This window comes from Amphiprion ocellaris, chromosome 3 (genome assembly GCF_022539595.1).
Source record: "Amphiprion ocellaris isolate individual 3 ecotype Okinawa chromosome 3, ASM2253959v1, whole genome shotgun sequence".
Lineage (NCBI taxonomy): Eukaryota > Metazoa > Chordata > Actinopteri > Pomacentridae > Amphiprion > Amphiprion ocellaris.
Window position 1 is genome coordinate 39,276,909 of NC_072768.1, and position 15,294 is coordinate 39,292,202.

The window sequence follows — 15,294 nt, forward strand, 5'->3', positions numbered from 1 at the left end:
AGAGAGTGGCATTTTAAGAAACACGCTGTTTTTGCCAGGAGTTGGGATCATGTCGGTACACTAAATATGAATTTAGAGCCACTGGGCTTTATGTTAGCGATTAGCATGAAGACTGGAAATGGGGCGGAACAGTCTGGTTCTGTTCAAGGTTCAAAATCTTACTTGTGAGCATTAGTGGTGTTCTGTATTTGTTAAATGGTACCAGTGCTCTCCTGTTTCCTGTCTTTATGCTAAGCTAATCACCTGTTGGCTCTAGATAGAAGTCTGCTTCATTGCTTAACCACTTAAATGTCAAATGATTACTAACTAACAGTTACTGGATTACAAATTCCACCTTTTATTCTTTAAGAAAAGACGTTCTGGCTTTCTTTTAAGACAATTATTTCAGCTGCTCTTATCTGGAGGGGTTGTGTTGCTCTACATTTCTCTTTATATTACCACAAAGATGTTCTACTGGATTCAACTCAGGCTACATACTTGTCCAGATTGTAGTATCTCCTTTGTAGAAACTTTTGTGTGATTTAGTTCTTTGGATGATTCTCCAGCTATACTATTATTCTTCTTCAAGCTTCTGCTGACTGGGAGTCATCTTCTCAGCCAGTTTATTGGGTTTATCCACAGACATTCATGGTGAATCCACACCATTTCACTCCTGCAGCCCATATCATCACACTCCCACCACCGTGCTTCAATGTCAGGAATATGCATCCAATGTGGTAGTCCTCACCAAGTTCACGCCAAGCCTACTGGATTCCATCTGAGCCCAACAAATTTATCTTGCTCTCATCAAGCTTCTCTTTAAAATACCGCAAAGAAAAAAATAAATAAATAAATAAAATACCGCAAAGATGTTCTATTGAAGTCAAGTCAAGCCGCATATTTATCCAGGTTGTCGTTTTTCTTCTGTAGAAACTTTTGTGTGATTCTTCAAGCTTTTTCAGGCTGGTAGTCATCTTATCATCCAGTATTTTGGTTTATCCTTAGACATTAATGGTGCATCCATAAACGTCATCATACACCTCCATGCTTCACTGTCAGGACTACCCATTCATTGTGGTAGTCCTGGTCAGGAGAGACACAAATTCCTCCGTGCTTCACTGTCAGGACTATGCAGTCACTGTTAGTCCTGGTCAGGTTCACACCAACCATCTGGACTCCATCTGAGCCCAACCAATTTATCTTCAGCTGACCAAAGAATGTTCTGCAACGTTCCTCAGGCTTCTTTTCGTGTTCTTTAGCAAACTTTCTACTGAAAGATATTTGTTCTAGTCCTCCGTCCATAGAGGTTTATGTTCTGAAGTGTTCTTTACACTGTCTGAGCTTCAAACTAACTCTGGTTTCCATTGACAACCCCTGAGCCAAGTCTGAAGCAGTTGGATTATGAAAGTAGTTTGCAGTCCATGGAGTCATTTTAGGAGCCCTGATTAGTGCTACTATGACTCCTGATTACTGCTGTGACTGTTCTTCCACCAGTTTTTAGCTGATCTTCCACATTTCTTTTCCACCTTTGTGAAGCATCACAATCATATTTTTCTGCCAATTTCTTTTTCCACATGGAGCCATGATGAAGGCATGGATATTGACACAGTCAGTAGGTCCAAAACTGAGAAGGTTTTGCTGTTCACGGGGTCATTTTAGAACCATGTCCATGAAGTTTGGCTGATTGGAGATCACGGGTGATCACAGCTGGATTCACTTTTGTTGCATTGAGTTCCTACTCTGGGATCTATATTTACAATATGGTCTCTCGAGAGTGTTTCTTTCTGACTGTTCACAAGCGGAAAAACTTTTTTGTCAAGTTAGAAATGATGCAGGTAACATTGTTTTAAATCTTTTGACTAATTTCTGTTGTATACTGTAAATCTACAGAATGTCATTATTAGTTTTTAAAGACAGAAATAAAGAAACATGAGACGTAATGGCAAATTAAATGAGGATGAACTACAATATACAATGAAACGATAGGAAAGTACACACACTTCCCCCATGTGCGCATACAGTCCATGTATGTTTTCCCCTTTAATGTTCCCCCACTGACACAATTGGCCATAAGTGTTTGGAGAATCATATTTCTCACTTAGTCAATGCGGGCAAATGGAAGGACGAGTGCTTGTTACACGGTGTCATTTATCATTGTTGGGAAATGGGAAGCTCCTTTAATGAATTAACAACAAACGCACACATAGACATAGTTTTAGTGCTCAGGCTGACCCCATTCATCAAGGTCCTAATTACGGGCCGACCAGACTGCAGTCAATACTATCGACTGGCCCTTCAGGGTCCAGCGTCTCCCAGCTCTTCATCGTCTTTGTCACCAAAATCATTAAACATAATGTGGACCAGACTACAGGAGAACGAAATGATGGAACCATCAATTGGCAATAATTCAATATGCAAAAGCAACACAGTTCAATGATTCATCGCTGCTCACCGAGTCGGGACAGATCAGTGAGTCTCAGGAGTTTCCTCTAATTAAATTACACCTCTAAACGTCAAACTAGCATTTTAGCTCAATATCGCTATTACATCATAAATCAAGAGTGTTTTAAACAGAAGACAAGAAAGGAATAAAGTTTAAAATGCACTTTAGCTGCTAAATTAGCGTAAAAGTGAGTGTGACAGTTTCTCGGATCAGTAAACTAAAACAGGATGGTAGCAGTCAATAATGATTAGCCTCCTTGTGCTCTCTTTACGCTGTGGTTGTGTTTATTCCACTTGGTTGAGTTCATTCAGTTAGAAGTTACCGAAGAAGGAAAAAACAAGTCAGTTGTTGCTAACAAATAAAAATCTCACACAGTTTAGTTGGAGGACATGAAATAGTTGGACGACCAGCTCTAGTTTCAACTTTCTGTAGGTTGGTATCAATCAAAGGGTCAAATCATGGCTCATATTTCACCAAACAAAGTAAATCCACTAAAATTAATCATGTTCACACAAAAAAGTGGTTATTTCAATTTATAAGGTTGAGATTTTAGAAATTTACATAAAATTGGATTACAGATTTTGTTGGGCTAATCACTGAACAGCAGCTTTAAATTAAGTTTTTATTCTTTGCTAGTTAATTCACATCATGATGCTGCCACCACCATGCTTCACATCATGATGCTGCCACCACCGTGCTTCACATCATGATGCTGCCACCACCGTGCTTCACATCATGATGCTGCCACCACCGTGCTTCACATCATGATGCTGCCACCACCGTGCTTCACATCATGATGCTGCCACCACCGTGCTTCATCTCATGATACTGCCACCACCGTGCTTCACATCATGATACCACCACTACTGTGCTTCACATCATGATGCCGCCACCACCATGCTTCACATCATGATGCTGCCACCACCGTGCTTCACATCATGATGCTGCCACCACCGTGCTTCACATCATGATGCTGCCACCACCGTGCTTCACATCATGATACCACCACTACTGTGCTTCACTTCATGATGCTGCCACCACCATGCTTCACTTCATGATGCTGCCACCACCATGCTTCACATCATGATGCTGCCACCACCGTGCTTCACATCATGATGCTGCCACCACCATGCTTCACATCATGATGCTGCCACCACCGTACTTCACATCATGATGCTGCCACCACCATGTTTCTTTATCTGTTTTGTAACGGAGCAGATTTTTCTTACTTTTATTAGCATAAAGAAGAATTTCCACTGTATTTCATTCATTTTATTGTTACTGTGGTTGACTGAGTTAAAACAAACTGTTTAAACTAAATAAGTTTTGTCCAAGAACAAACTTTGCTTTTTCTCTCAGTTTTTTCCTCTGAGTTCACAGAAAACCTGCTGTTTTACTTTAGTGCTGTTGGTAACTCTTAATGATTTCTCTGTGACTGTGGGACACAAAGAATCCCACTGATATAAAGTCATAATCAGTCCTTCTGAGCCAGCTGAGATCCGTGTGGCTTCCAGACGAGGATTTTAATTACTTTTCCTGTAATTAATAGCATGTGTGGACTAACAGGGAGGTGTTGCAGCTTCCAGGTTGGATTCTTCTAATTTTAACCGCAAACACTAATCAGCAGTCACAAGTTCAAGCCCCCAGAGCAGCCTTATTATTACACGAGAAGCTCATTTGTTATTCTATAAGCATGCAGCTCGGATGTATACGTTTGAGTGTGGTTCATGTGTCCGGGTTTGGCTGGAGGCTCGCTGTGTGCAGCAGCTGTGATTAATGCACGCCGACCGGAGAGTGGACCGGCTCAGGGCTCCTCCCAGTGGAGCTGACCCAGTTCTGCTGGGGACACCGACGGAGATAAAGGAGAAACTTCACATTGATGTGTTTCTTCAGGCCGCCAACACGCATGTAAAACACTGAGACGCACACGTTAACACAACTCTCAATAAACAGACCTGCAAAAGCAACAACCACATCCATGTTTTTTGTGTATACACAGAAGGACTCTATAGTTCTTGAACTATGCTTACACTGTAAAAAATGTTTTAACAGTGTTTTTAAGTAGATTTTATTTGTTTGTTAAATTTGAAAAAATATCTGGTAAAATTTCAGAAAAAAATATTAATTTGCATCTTAATCCTAAAGGAAGGGGCCAAAACTGAAAAAAATCAGTATTTTTTTTACCAAAAAAATTTTTTTTTTCAAGCTTTGACCAAAAAACTAAGGATATTTTTAGAAATCTGCTCAACATATCATTATTTTACAGATATTTTCCTTTATATGAAGAGTAAATTAGGTGTCTAATGGATTTAAACAAATGTAAATAATTACTGACTATCATAAATATAAGTTTTCAAATTTTCTCAATTAAAAAAATACAGTTTCACAAGAAAATCATAGGAAAAAGTGTTAATTTAATTAGTTCACATGAAAAAATCTGTATTTTTACAAATAGTAATTGGATTTTTTTTTTACAGTGTGTGGCCATTTATTTATTTTTGCTGTATTTAAATATCATTACTTTACAGCTATTTTACATTATCTGTCAGGAAAATAATAAATATGAAGTTATTTAATTCATAATTATTTTTAAGTAAAAGTACAGATTTTTAATCTGGATATTTACAATTTTGGACAGTCTTTTATTTTTAGCATGTTTAGCATTTAGGGCTGCTCTGGGGTTGAGGCATATGGGTTCTGTAAAGCATCTTGAGACAATTTGACTGTAATTGGCGTTATATAAATAAAATTGATTTGAATTGAATTAAACTAATGCTTTTTGGGGTACTTTTATGGGATATTTGCTGTAATTTAACAAAAAAAAAGCAAAACCATAACTGTAAATAGTTAAGAATTTAAATTGAAAATGTCCATGTTTTAAGAATTTATTCCAGAGAAAGTGTCCCGAAGCTTGTTTGAAGTTGGAGTTGACATTGTTGACAGCAGTCTGCTGGTAATGGATGATTAATAAGGATTATATTTATTCTGACGCTGGAGACAGAAGAGCTTCGGCCTCAGAGGAAGGTCTAACCCACTTCCACTGACCCTCTTTAGCTCTTTAAACCACCAACAGGTCAGAGCTGGTTTGGTTCTCACCCAGCTAACGAGAATTTTCTGGCTTTGAACTTCACTAAATGATGAACAGCAGCTGTGTAGTCGGTTTCAAAGCGATGGCCAAACTGCAAACACCAGGGTAGGTTCCTCAGAAACCCTCAGTTCAGTTCAGTTTTTATGGAAATCCCATCAAAACAAGAGAATCTTTACACACGTGATGATATAAGCAAAAATATCTGTTTTCAAGAATAGAAAAAAGTCTAAGGAAGATGTTGATAGTCCCAACAGCCGTTGCATTTACCGTTCATTAGCGTGCTAAATGGTTAGCCTTGTGGATTCTAAACATCAACGATACCGTGCATATTCTCTAAATTATGTCTGATATACCACCTTAACTCCAAGGATTTGTCACACAAGACATCCAATGTCGTAATCATGAGCTGAAGAGTTCCAGTTTAAAGGCAGTGAATGACAAATGCTAATGTTTTTCAGGTGTAATATGTAGTAGCATGATCGCTATGGTGGTTTAGCGTGTTAGCGTAATGTCATTACTGTCTCAGGTATTTGATCATAAACCTGAATTGTAGTTGAAGTCGTCGCTGCAGGATTTTGGAGGAGCTTTGATTTGTAAATCTTTTCTAGCCCAAACACAGTTGGAAGTTCTAAAATCTCCAGATATGCTGTGCTATGTGAAAGCAGAACAAAATGTACGTGTTACAGTATGAACAAACCACATGTATGTCCACTGGCTGCTTTTAAAGTTTGCATTAGCCATGTGACATCGTCCAACGGGAGGGTCCGAATATTCGGATCTCAAAATAAATAATCATATACCACCGTAACGACCGAATACTCAGATATCCAGATATTTGGGTCCAGCCCCAAAGTCTTCATGTGAAAACCATCAATCAGCCTTTAATTTTTTGCAATTTTAAACACAAAGTCTTCTTCGTAATTCTATGACGGTTAGCTTGATGACTTCTAGATGCCAACAATACCAGCCATATTGTCAAACTTGTGTCCAACATACGACAATTCCAAGCATTTGGTGAACATGATATCCCATATCGTAAACACAAGCTCAAGAATTCCAGTTTGAACGCAGTAAATGTGATAGCATGCTAACATTTGCTGTAAAGTACTGCAAAAGGTAGACTTGAAGCTCAGGGTTAACCATTACCTTTGCTGGTATTTGGTCATAAACAGTGGGAACTGAAGTAGTTTCTGCAGTCAAGTTTGGTGAATGGTTAGCTTCATGAATTCTATATGCCAGCCTTATTCTCCAACATACTACAGTTCTAAGCATTTGGTGAATGCAATTTCCCATATCGTAATCACAAGCTCAAGAGTTCCATTTTAAAGACACCAAGTGTGTTAACATGCTAATGTTTGCACACAAGTTCTGTACAAAGAAGACCCGAAGCTAATGGTTAGCCATTACTTTTGCAGATATTTGGTCATGAATCAAAGTCATAGATAAATTCTAATTTTGACGAAACATGAGGGGATCATTGATAAGTCAGAAAACTAAAGTTTCATCGACTAATATTAGATCAAGTGCATCAGATGTGCATTTTAGTGGTTATGAAGGAAATAATCTCTGTGAAAGTGTTGCTGTAATCATAAAACCCATTAAAAAATTCTGTTGACAAGGACGAACGTTGCTCTTTCAATCCGTCCGTCTGAACAGCGAAACAAAGACAAAGCAGAAAAAATGTCAATTAAATTGGCAGTCGTGACCCTTTCTTTAGCTAAACTCCACACAGTTTCATTGAATGTTGCATTGATGCTCTTTATTCAGTCTGTCTGCTCTTTCAAATGGCCTCTTTATACTCACAAGTAGAGTTTGTGTTAAAGGAATCAGAGGGAACAAGTCAAGGCTGGAGAATAAACACAGGAGAAGTCAAATCTATTATATTATCTGTAAAACAGGTCAAGTTAATTTCCAGAGAGTAGAAAGCTTCAGGATGATGACAAAGAAAAGGCCTTTAAGAGCTCTGAGAAACTGATAAAGCAAAATAAACATGATGAAAATGCTCAAGAGACATGAATGAATTCAAAGATTCATCCAAGGGGAGTTTTATTCTGATAAATCTGTTCACTTCCACCAGCTCACTTCTGTCTCCAGTGACTATAATCTGGATGTTTTTGGGAAAATGTGCAAAGATGGGGCCATAAAATGACAGTGATTTGTGCCGGTGATAGACTATCAAAGGCAATAGGAAAATTATTTAATAGAAAGTTTGGTACTTTTGCTTAAATGTGCCACATTGAGCTCTTTTGAAAACTTTAAAGTCATTTTGCACAAAGTTTGGTCATTCTAAACATATTTTGTTATATTTTATCCAAGTTTTTGAAGCATTTTAAATCAATTTTCAATCACATTGGACAAATGTTAATTATTTTTGTATGTGTTTGAGTCATTTTAGACAACAGCAGAGCAGAACATTTGATGACCTTGGTCATGGATCAGAAAGTTTCTGAGTCATTTTGAACTTATTTTGATTAATTTTAGATGACTTTTGAGTCCTTTTACTCAAATTAATGAAAGTCTCACATATCCCCGGAATGCTTCTTTCAGTTTTCAACTCAAAAACACCAGAAAAATGGTTGGTTTCTCCATGATTGTATGATTCCTGGTTTTAATTCTGTTGTAAACAAGCCGTTTCAGTTTCTGTAGCTGCTGGCCCCATCCACTTCAGGAAGAAAACTCTCTCTGTTTGCGATTGACAGCACAGAGAAAAACCAGAGACCAGTGAGAGCAGGATTTTCTGTCTGAATATCATTTTGCATTAAACATTTCATACGGCACAATAACAATAAAGCTTCAAGTCTTTTATCCTTTATAATTTATTTATATTTGTAAATTTACATATTTGTGTTTGTTTTTCATTACTGTGTTGTGTGCTTTGATAAGTGAAGCAGTTACATTCAAGCTGGTGAGAGTTCAAATAAAGTTGTTGTTGTTGGTCTTTCTTAGAAATACATTGTTAAAAAGGATCAATAATTACTCATATTGATGATAGATGTTTTTAGCTTAATCGCCCAGGTTTAATGTTTGCTATGATTTCCATTCTGAGGATAGATTTCAAAGGAGATCTGTTTGAGAGTGGTCTATTTGCTGGATATTCACCTATTCTCACTGATGTTCACCAGTTTATAAAAGGCTAACAGTTAATTAAAGACCGCATGAATATGCAGAATAGTCTTTATTAATCCCATAAAGTGTTGGTATGTGATCGTGCTCATAATTACGGCATGCTGTGATCCGACAATTTACCCATAAACAAGAAGAAAAACAGAGTTTCTATGTCAAACTGAGCTGGCTGATGAGGAGGAATTCCCTGGCAGGAGGCTCTAACTTCCTCTCCAATGCTGTAGATTTATCCAAGTGAATAATGTAATATAGACGGTGTCGCTGTATCTCCGTCAAACCAAGCCCAGCCTGATGTCGCTGCAGATCTGGGTCACTACCCCCAAGTGTTTCCACTGCTTTCATTAAACATTAACTGCATCTAAGTATATTTCTGTGTCTCTGCCTCTAAAAACCACAGATGAGTTCCACTCGGAGAGGAAATTAGATACGAGTCCGTTGATATGTTTTCCTCCCTCCGCTGTTCTAACAGGATCTTATAGTAGTTTTGGCTGTTTTTGATTGTTTGAGCAGATTCTGTGCAAAGTAAAGGCCGCTGCAAATGTATCCATCTACAAACTACCAACACCTATAGCTGTGTTAATTGTTGGTAAATCAGTTGATTCTTTAACTGTTTGGTCGATAAAATGTCAACGAATTGGTGAAAATGATACTCAGTGTACCGTCATGGAGGAAACAGTAAATAGAGTCAGGATTCAGGGGATATCTTCTCAGATTTTGTTCATAGATTACTTATTTGTGATTCAGGACCCAAAACTAAGTTCTGTAGAAAAAAAACATTCAAAGGACCTCGTATGCAAACTTTTGCATTTTCGCCCTCAAAAACCCTGTGAAGCCATTATAATGGTTCATTATCTCCAGAAATAAAACTCCAGCAGCCATGAAGTTTGATGAGAACACAGACAGAATTACTTTCATCACATCAGAATGATCAAATGGTTCCAGCAGATGCCAAATTTTTAATTGCTGGCCTTTGAAAATGGAAAAACAAGCAAAATTTTCAATCCATGGTGGCACTGTGTCTCCATAAAGTTCCTGTAAGCGTATATATATGGATGGATCCATATTTCTACTAAAAATACAGACTATGGTCAACATTTCACCAAAGATGACTTGAATATCGTCTGAAATTGATTTAAATTTGCCAAAATAACACAAAAATTGTCCAAAACGTATAAAGATGGTCTAAAATGATTTGAAAATTGTTCCAAAAGATTTGTACAAAAAAAGGCAAAGATGGTCTAAAAAGACAAACTCAAAAAAGCATAATTTTCCAACAATGGTGGTATTGTGCCTCCAGAAAGTTCCTCTAAGTATATATGCATGGGGTGATCCATATTTCGACTAAAATACAGACTTTGGTCCACATTTCACCAACTTTTGAGGCTCTAACATCAGTAGAATTTGACAAGTCGAAAGTTTGACCAGACAAGGTTCCAGTTTTTAGATGTTTTGACTAAAATGTCGATGTGGACTCATTGGTAGGAAACAGAAGATGTTAGTGTTCATAGGGGTCTAGATATTCATAGGAGTCAAGATGTTGGTGATCATAGAGGTCTAGATGTTGGTGTTCATAGAGGTCTAGATGTTGGTGTTCATAGAGGTCTAGATGTTGGTGTTCATAGAGGTCTAGATGTTGGTGTTCATAGAGGTCTAGATGTTCATAGAGGTCTAGATGTTGGTGTTCATAGAGGTCTAGATGTTGGTGTTCATAGAGGTCTAGATGTTGGTGTTCATAGAGGTCTAGATGTTCATAGAGGTCTAGATGTTGGTGTTCATAGAGGTCTAGATGTTCATAGAGGTCTAGATGTTCATAGAGGTCTAGATGTTCATAGAGGTCTAGGTGTTCATAGAGGTCTAGATGTTCATAGAGGTCTAGATGTTGGTGTTAGATGTGCAGAGTTACAAGCTGCTTCATGTTGTCATCATGTGGAAACATATGAGGGTTATTTTACCTTCAACCGAATGTTCCCATACATACTCTGAAAACTTGCTTGCATTCTGGTCAGTTATTCACTATTACCACTATACTAAAACTAAAGAATGACATTCTATCCTAGGTAATGTAACGACAGATAGTGATAGAAGTAGAGAAATGAATAAATCGCTCACCGAAGTCACGTATTGAATGTCCCGGCACAGTTTTGTCTCCCGTGGAAAGTCCGCCAGATCCAGGAAGTTGTCCACCACCACCTGGCCGATCAAATCGTGCCGAGAGAACCGGTCAAAGTCGTAGACGCTGAAGTGCAGCTTCCGGTTCGAGAGCTCGGCGTACGCCACGGGAAACAGAAACACCTCGTCGAACACTGGGTTGAGTGTCTTTCGGTGCACCTTGGTCTGGTGCTTGGTTTTGCGGTCAGGCAGCAGGTAGATCTTGACGTAAGGATCGGAGGTCCCTGAGAAGTCCTTGGCAGGAAGGTCCTGGGCCTTGTGGATCTTCACGATCAGCTGCTCCAGGTCAAAGTCGAACTTGAGGATGAAGTGGAGACGCCCACAGCTGTCGGTCCGGCGGCCGTCTTCTGCGTCCACCGACCGCTGCTTGTAGAGTTCTGGTTTGATCCGACCCAAACCAGACAGAGACTCCTGACGCTGGAACTGAGCAGGGTTGAAGTCCGGATTGGACAAGTTCATCTGTCGGCGGATGGAGTTGTGCCTGTAACAAAGAGGTCCATTTTCAGACATGATGTCCTCATCAATGTCCTGGTTTTTGACCCTCGTCATCAGTATTTAATATTTGCCGATACTGAACCCCAATCTTATACCGTTTTCTTACATACTATGCCCTTTGTCCTCCAGGGCAATAAAGTTATTAAAATCAGTCCATAGTATCTGTTTGGAAACTGAATATCTTTGCAATGTATTGAGAAAAAAGTTTATTTCTGAGTGCAGTCTGTTCCTTAATGTTCTGTAGGTGTTCAGGAACCTTCTTGTAAAGCTCCAGTAGGACACTGTCTAAATGTAGTATTAGAGGGTAAATGTAGCGTTCGAGGGTAAATGTAGTGTTTGAGGGTAAATGTAGTGTTCGAGGGTAAATGTAGTGTAGGAAGGTAAATGTAGTTTTAGAGGGTAAATGTAGTGTTAAAGAGTAAATGTAGTATTAAAATGTAGGATGTACTGTGGCTCTACGAGCTCCAACAGATGCATAAAACCTGTATTCTCTACATCAGTAAATGTACTGTAGATCAGCTGTAGTTCCTGGTTGTTCCACTAGGTGGAGACACTTCCTGTTTAATACTGTAGAGACCTGAGGAGGCATCACTCAGACTACAATTCATGTTAAAACAGAGAGCATTGTGGGAGCTTAGCTAGCAACGGGCACCATGGCAAAGACTTCTGAGATGCTTAATGACCTCCAGTGCTCATATGCTTTGTACATGAGGGAATCGACCAAGATGTTGTTCCTATTTCCTCTCTGGTAGTTGTACCAGAGCTGACTTTAAGGTCCAAACCATGTGTCTGGTGACTAAAACAGCAACACCAGTACAGGTTAAATGTCCAATATGTTCAATTAATGTTTATTATCGCTGAAGAAAACTTTCCAAAATTTGCATCTTTAGCATCCTTTCACAAATTTAGCTCTATCTTTAGGAGGCATGTGTGACAGAAGACGTAAACAAAGAATCAGACTTAGGTTCGTGCCAATACGATCAGGCAAAAAAATGTCTTGATCGGATCTTTGAAATCACATCAAGACTTCCTTAATTTGGACAATTTTATTCAGCATTCCAAAAACCCACATCTACATTCTTGAAAGGAAATGGCAGAGAACACTGTGCTCCCTAAGATCTGACTATACCGTCAACCCCTCAAGGAAGTATCTCCGAACCCACAACTAACTTTAACCTTCCCCCAACACCAACACCTGGACAGTATCTTCAGGTATCTTGGTATACTGACCGTACAGAGGAGGTCGGCTCAGTAATCTGCCTCTGAACCCGGTCCCTGGCCAGAGTGTGGACCTGGTTCTTCTCCACCTTGGTCTGGGTCTCCAGGGGGATGTCAGGCGACGTGTGGCTGATCTTCAGGCCCGATTCTGGGATGCCAACAGCCGACGGCGGCCCCGAGGGCTCCTTCACACAGCCATCCTCGCTGTACTCCCTCTCCTCCCCATCCACCTGCACAGAACACATGGAAATACTGTGAAAACCAACATAGAAATACTAACTTAAGTAGCCAGAGTTGCCACTTTGACAACAAAAAGTACCGGGTAGAAGTTCGGTTATATTTAGACACCTTTGTTATGTTAAGGAAATATCATTGGTTTGAAACTTTCCCAACATGTTTTGAGCTTCGTTCTGTTTTCTGACAGTAAAGCAATTAATTGAATGGAAAAATATGTTGTTTTGATGCATATTTGTGGTACATCCCAAACTAATTTGTGAGAAAATACTCTGTAAACATAATTGAAAATGGATTTAAGCTGTGCAGGAACAGCTAGAAAACAGCTTCACAACACTTTTTTGAGCAGAAGTGCCGTGAAGTTTCTTCCTCAGGTTTTACACTGAAACTCTTCCTTTAATCATTTTAAATTACAGATGAGATACAAAATGCATATCAAATCTGAAAAAAATTGCATTGCGTTGCAAAGAAACTCAAAATGTGTTCAAAATAAGATAAAGGTGGTCCAGAATTACTCAAAATTGTCCAAAATGACAAAAATGAAAAAGCATTGGTTGTTGAAATGGAGCTAATGTGCAACAAGGCTGATATTGAGTCTCTATAAAGTTCCTGTAAGTGTATATATATTGATGGATCCATATTTCTACTAAAATATAGTCTTTGGTCGACATTTCACCAACGAAGACTTGAATCTTGTCTGAAATTGAAACTTGTGCAAAACAGCTCAAAATTTGTCGAAAACAAGAGAAAGACAATCTAAAATGACTTGAAACTCGTCCCAAAACACTTAAGATTTGTGCAAAATACGGAAAATAACTCTATAATGACCAAAAATTGTCCAAAATGACCTAAAACGTGAACCCAAAAGACTTAAGGTTTGTACCATTTCTACTGGGAAATAAATGCTCGTGGCAGCTTAGCTTAGCAACAGCTGGTCCATGTTGTTACGTCTTCTTCTTCATCACTTTATTGTTGTGAGTTTTCCAGACAGCAGAGAACGAGAAATTTCTAAAAGATGTCCAACTCTTCCTTCAATCATAATATATTTAGCAGTGGTTTCTGGTGGTGAGTTTTAATAACACAGCTGCCCTGAAGTTTGTCTCTAATTATGTAAAGCAGATTGAATCGCCTCCGAAATGTGCTGCATAAATAAATTTCCTTTGCCTTGAGCAGCTACTCAACAGGAAATGGAACAGAAGAAGAACTTGTACGTCTCACAGATCCACAAAAACCCTCTGATTGCAGGCAGGTTTTAGAAGAGAGGAGTGTTTACACTGAAACCAGTTATAAAATAAACTGTAAACCCCAACAGTACCTGGGTCATTCTATATAAAATCAACTAAATATGAAAAGTCCCCCCAAACCTCCTCAGAATCACCTGGTTCTTCATGTCCAGTAACTTTATCAATGACCAGAGTTCTACCTTCATCCTGTGAATATTTCCAGAGTTCCATAGAGGTGGGTCCAGATTTATCACTTTTCAATGGACTTTTTCCATCATTTCTGAGCCTCAGAACTTCATCAGTCCAGCAGATAGAACCATGACATTTAGGAGGTAAAACACACCTGAGTTCTGGGAAAAACTGACACCAGATCAGTTTTACATCCATCCAGGTGTCTCAGTCTGAACACTGAATCTGAATTTTGTTCAGAACCCTGTTCTTTCTACAATTGTAGACAATTGTTGCCTCAAAAATTGGACAAGTTAGGACATTTTTCATTTCATTTTCAACTAATTTCCTGTAATTTTGGATAATTTTTGAGTCATTTTGCACAAGTTTTGAATCATTTTCCATCATTTTTGAAGCACCGTGGACTAATTTTGTGTCATTCTGCAAATCTTCAGTCATTTTGGATCATTTTTGAGTAATTTTGGGTGAATTCTGACTAATTTTGGACAATTTTCTTGTCATTTTCAACAAGTTTTTTGTGAACTTGGCTCTTTTCTCGTCATTTTGGATCATTTTTGTGTCCTTGGGATAAGATCAGAGTCCTTCTGAACTAATTTTCCATAATTTTGGATCATTTTTGAGTCATTTTGGACAATTTTAACGTCATTCTGGTTCAGCTAATGAGCAGAGTAGAAAGGAAAAGTCTACAGAAGCTGGAAATATGGAGAGATTTGCATTCACAATATCTCAAAATTGGTCCAAAATGGCTCACATTTTGTCCAAAGTGACATAAAATTTCTAAAATTATTATAAAAATGATTTTTTTTAAAAAGGTCCAAAATAGCTTAAAATTTGTCAGAAATTAGTTTTTTGTAAAATAAATGACCAAAGAAATTAAACTTTTTCTTTGCCTCTGATATATTTCTGAGTTTGTTTTACTGAAAAAGTAAAACAAACGAGGTAAAACATCTGTATGGGTGAAGTCAGAACTTTTAAAGGAGCTTTAATTTTAATCTTTCAGCAGCTGTGTGATGGAACAACGATTATATTTCATTTCCTGTTGGTGTAAAACAGTAAGGAAGTTATTTCTGTGAAAGCTAAGTGCAATAACAGTTTCTTTTAAAGTAACATTATATGCAGTGAGCACTGTTTGA

The 15,294-nt window shown here is 38.3% G+C and overlaps 1 protein-coding gene across 1 annotated transcript in view; it reads right to left on the reverse strand.

Moving 5' to 3' along the window:
- Positions 1-15,294, reverse strand: part of syt9b (synaptotagmin IXb) — a 63,781-nt gene that overhangs the window by 22,891 nt on the left and 25,596 nt on the right. The window contains exons 3-4 of the mRNA XM_023261011.3: positions 12,528-12,745; positions 10,743-11,283 (exon numbers count right to left, since the gene is read on the reverse strand). Of these exons, the coding sequence (XP_023116779.1) occupies positions 10,743-11,283; positions 12,528-12,745 (759 nt within the window). The remainder of the gene's footprint in view (positions 1-10,742; positions 11,284-12,527; positions 12,746-15,294) is intronic.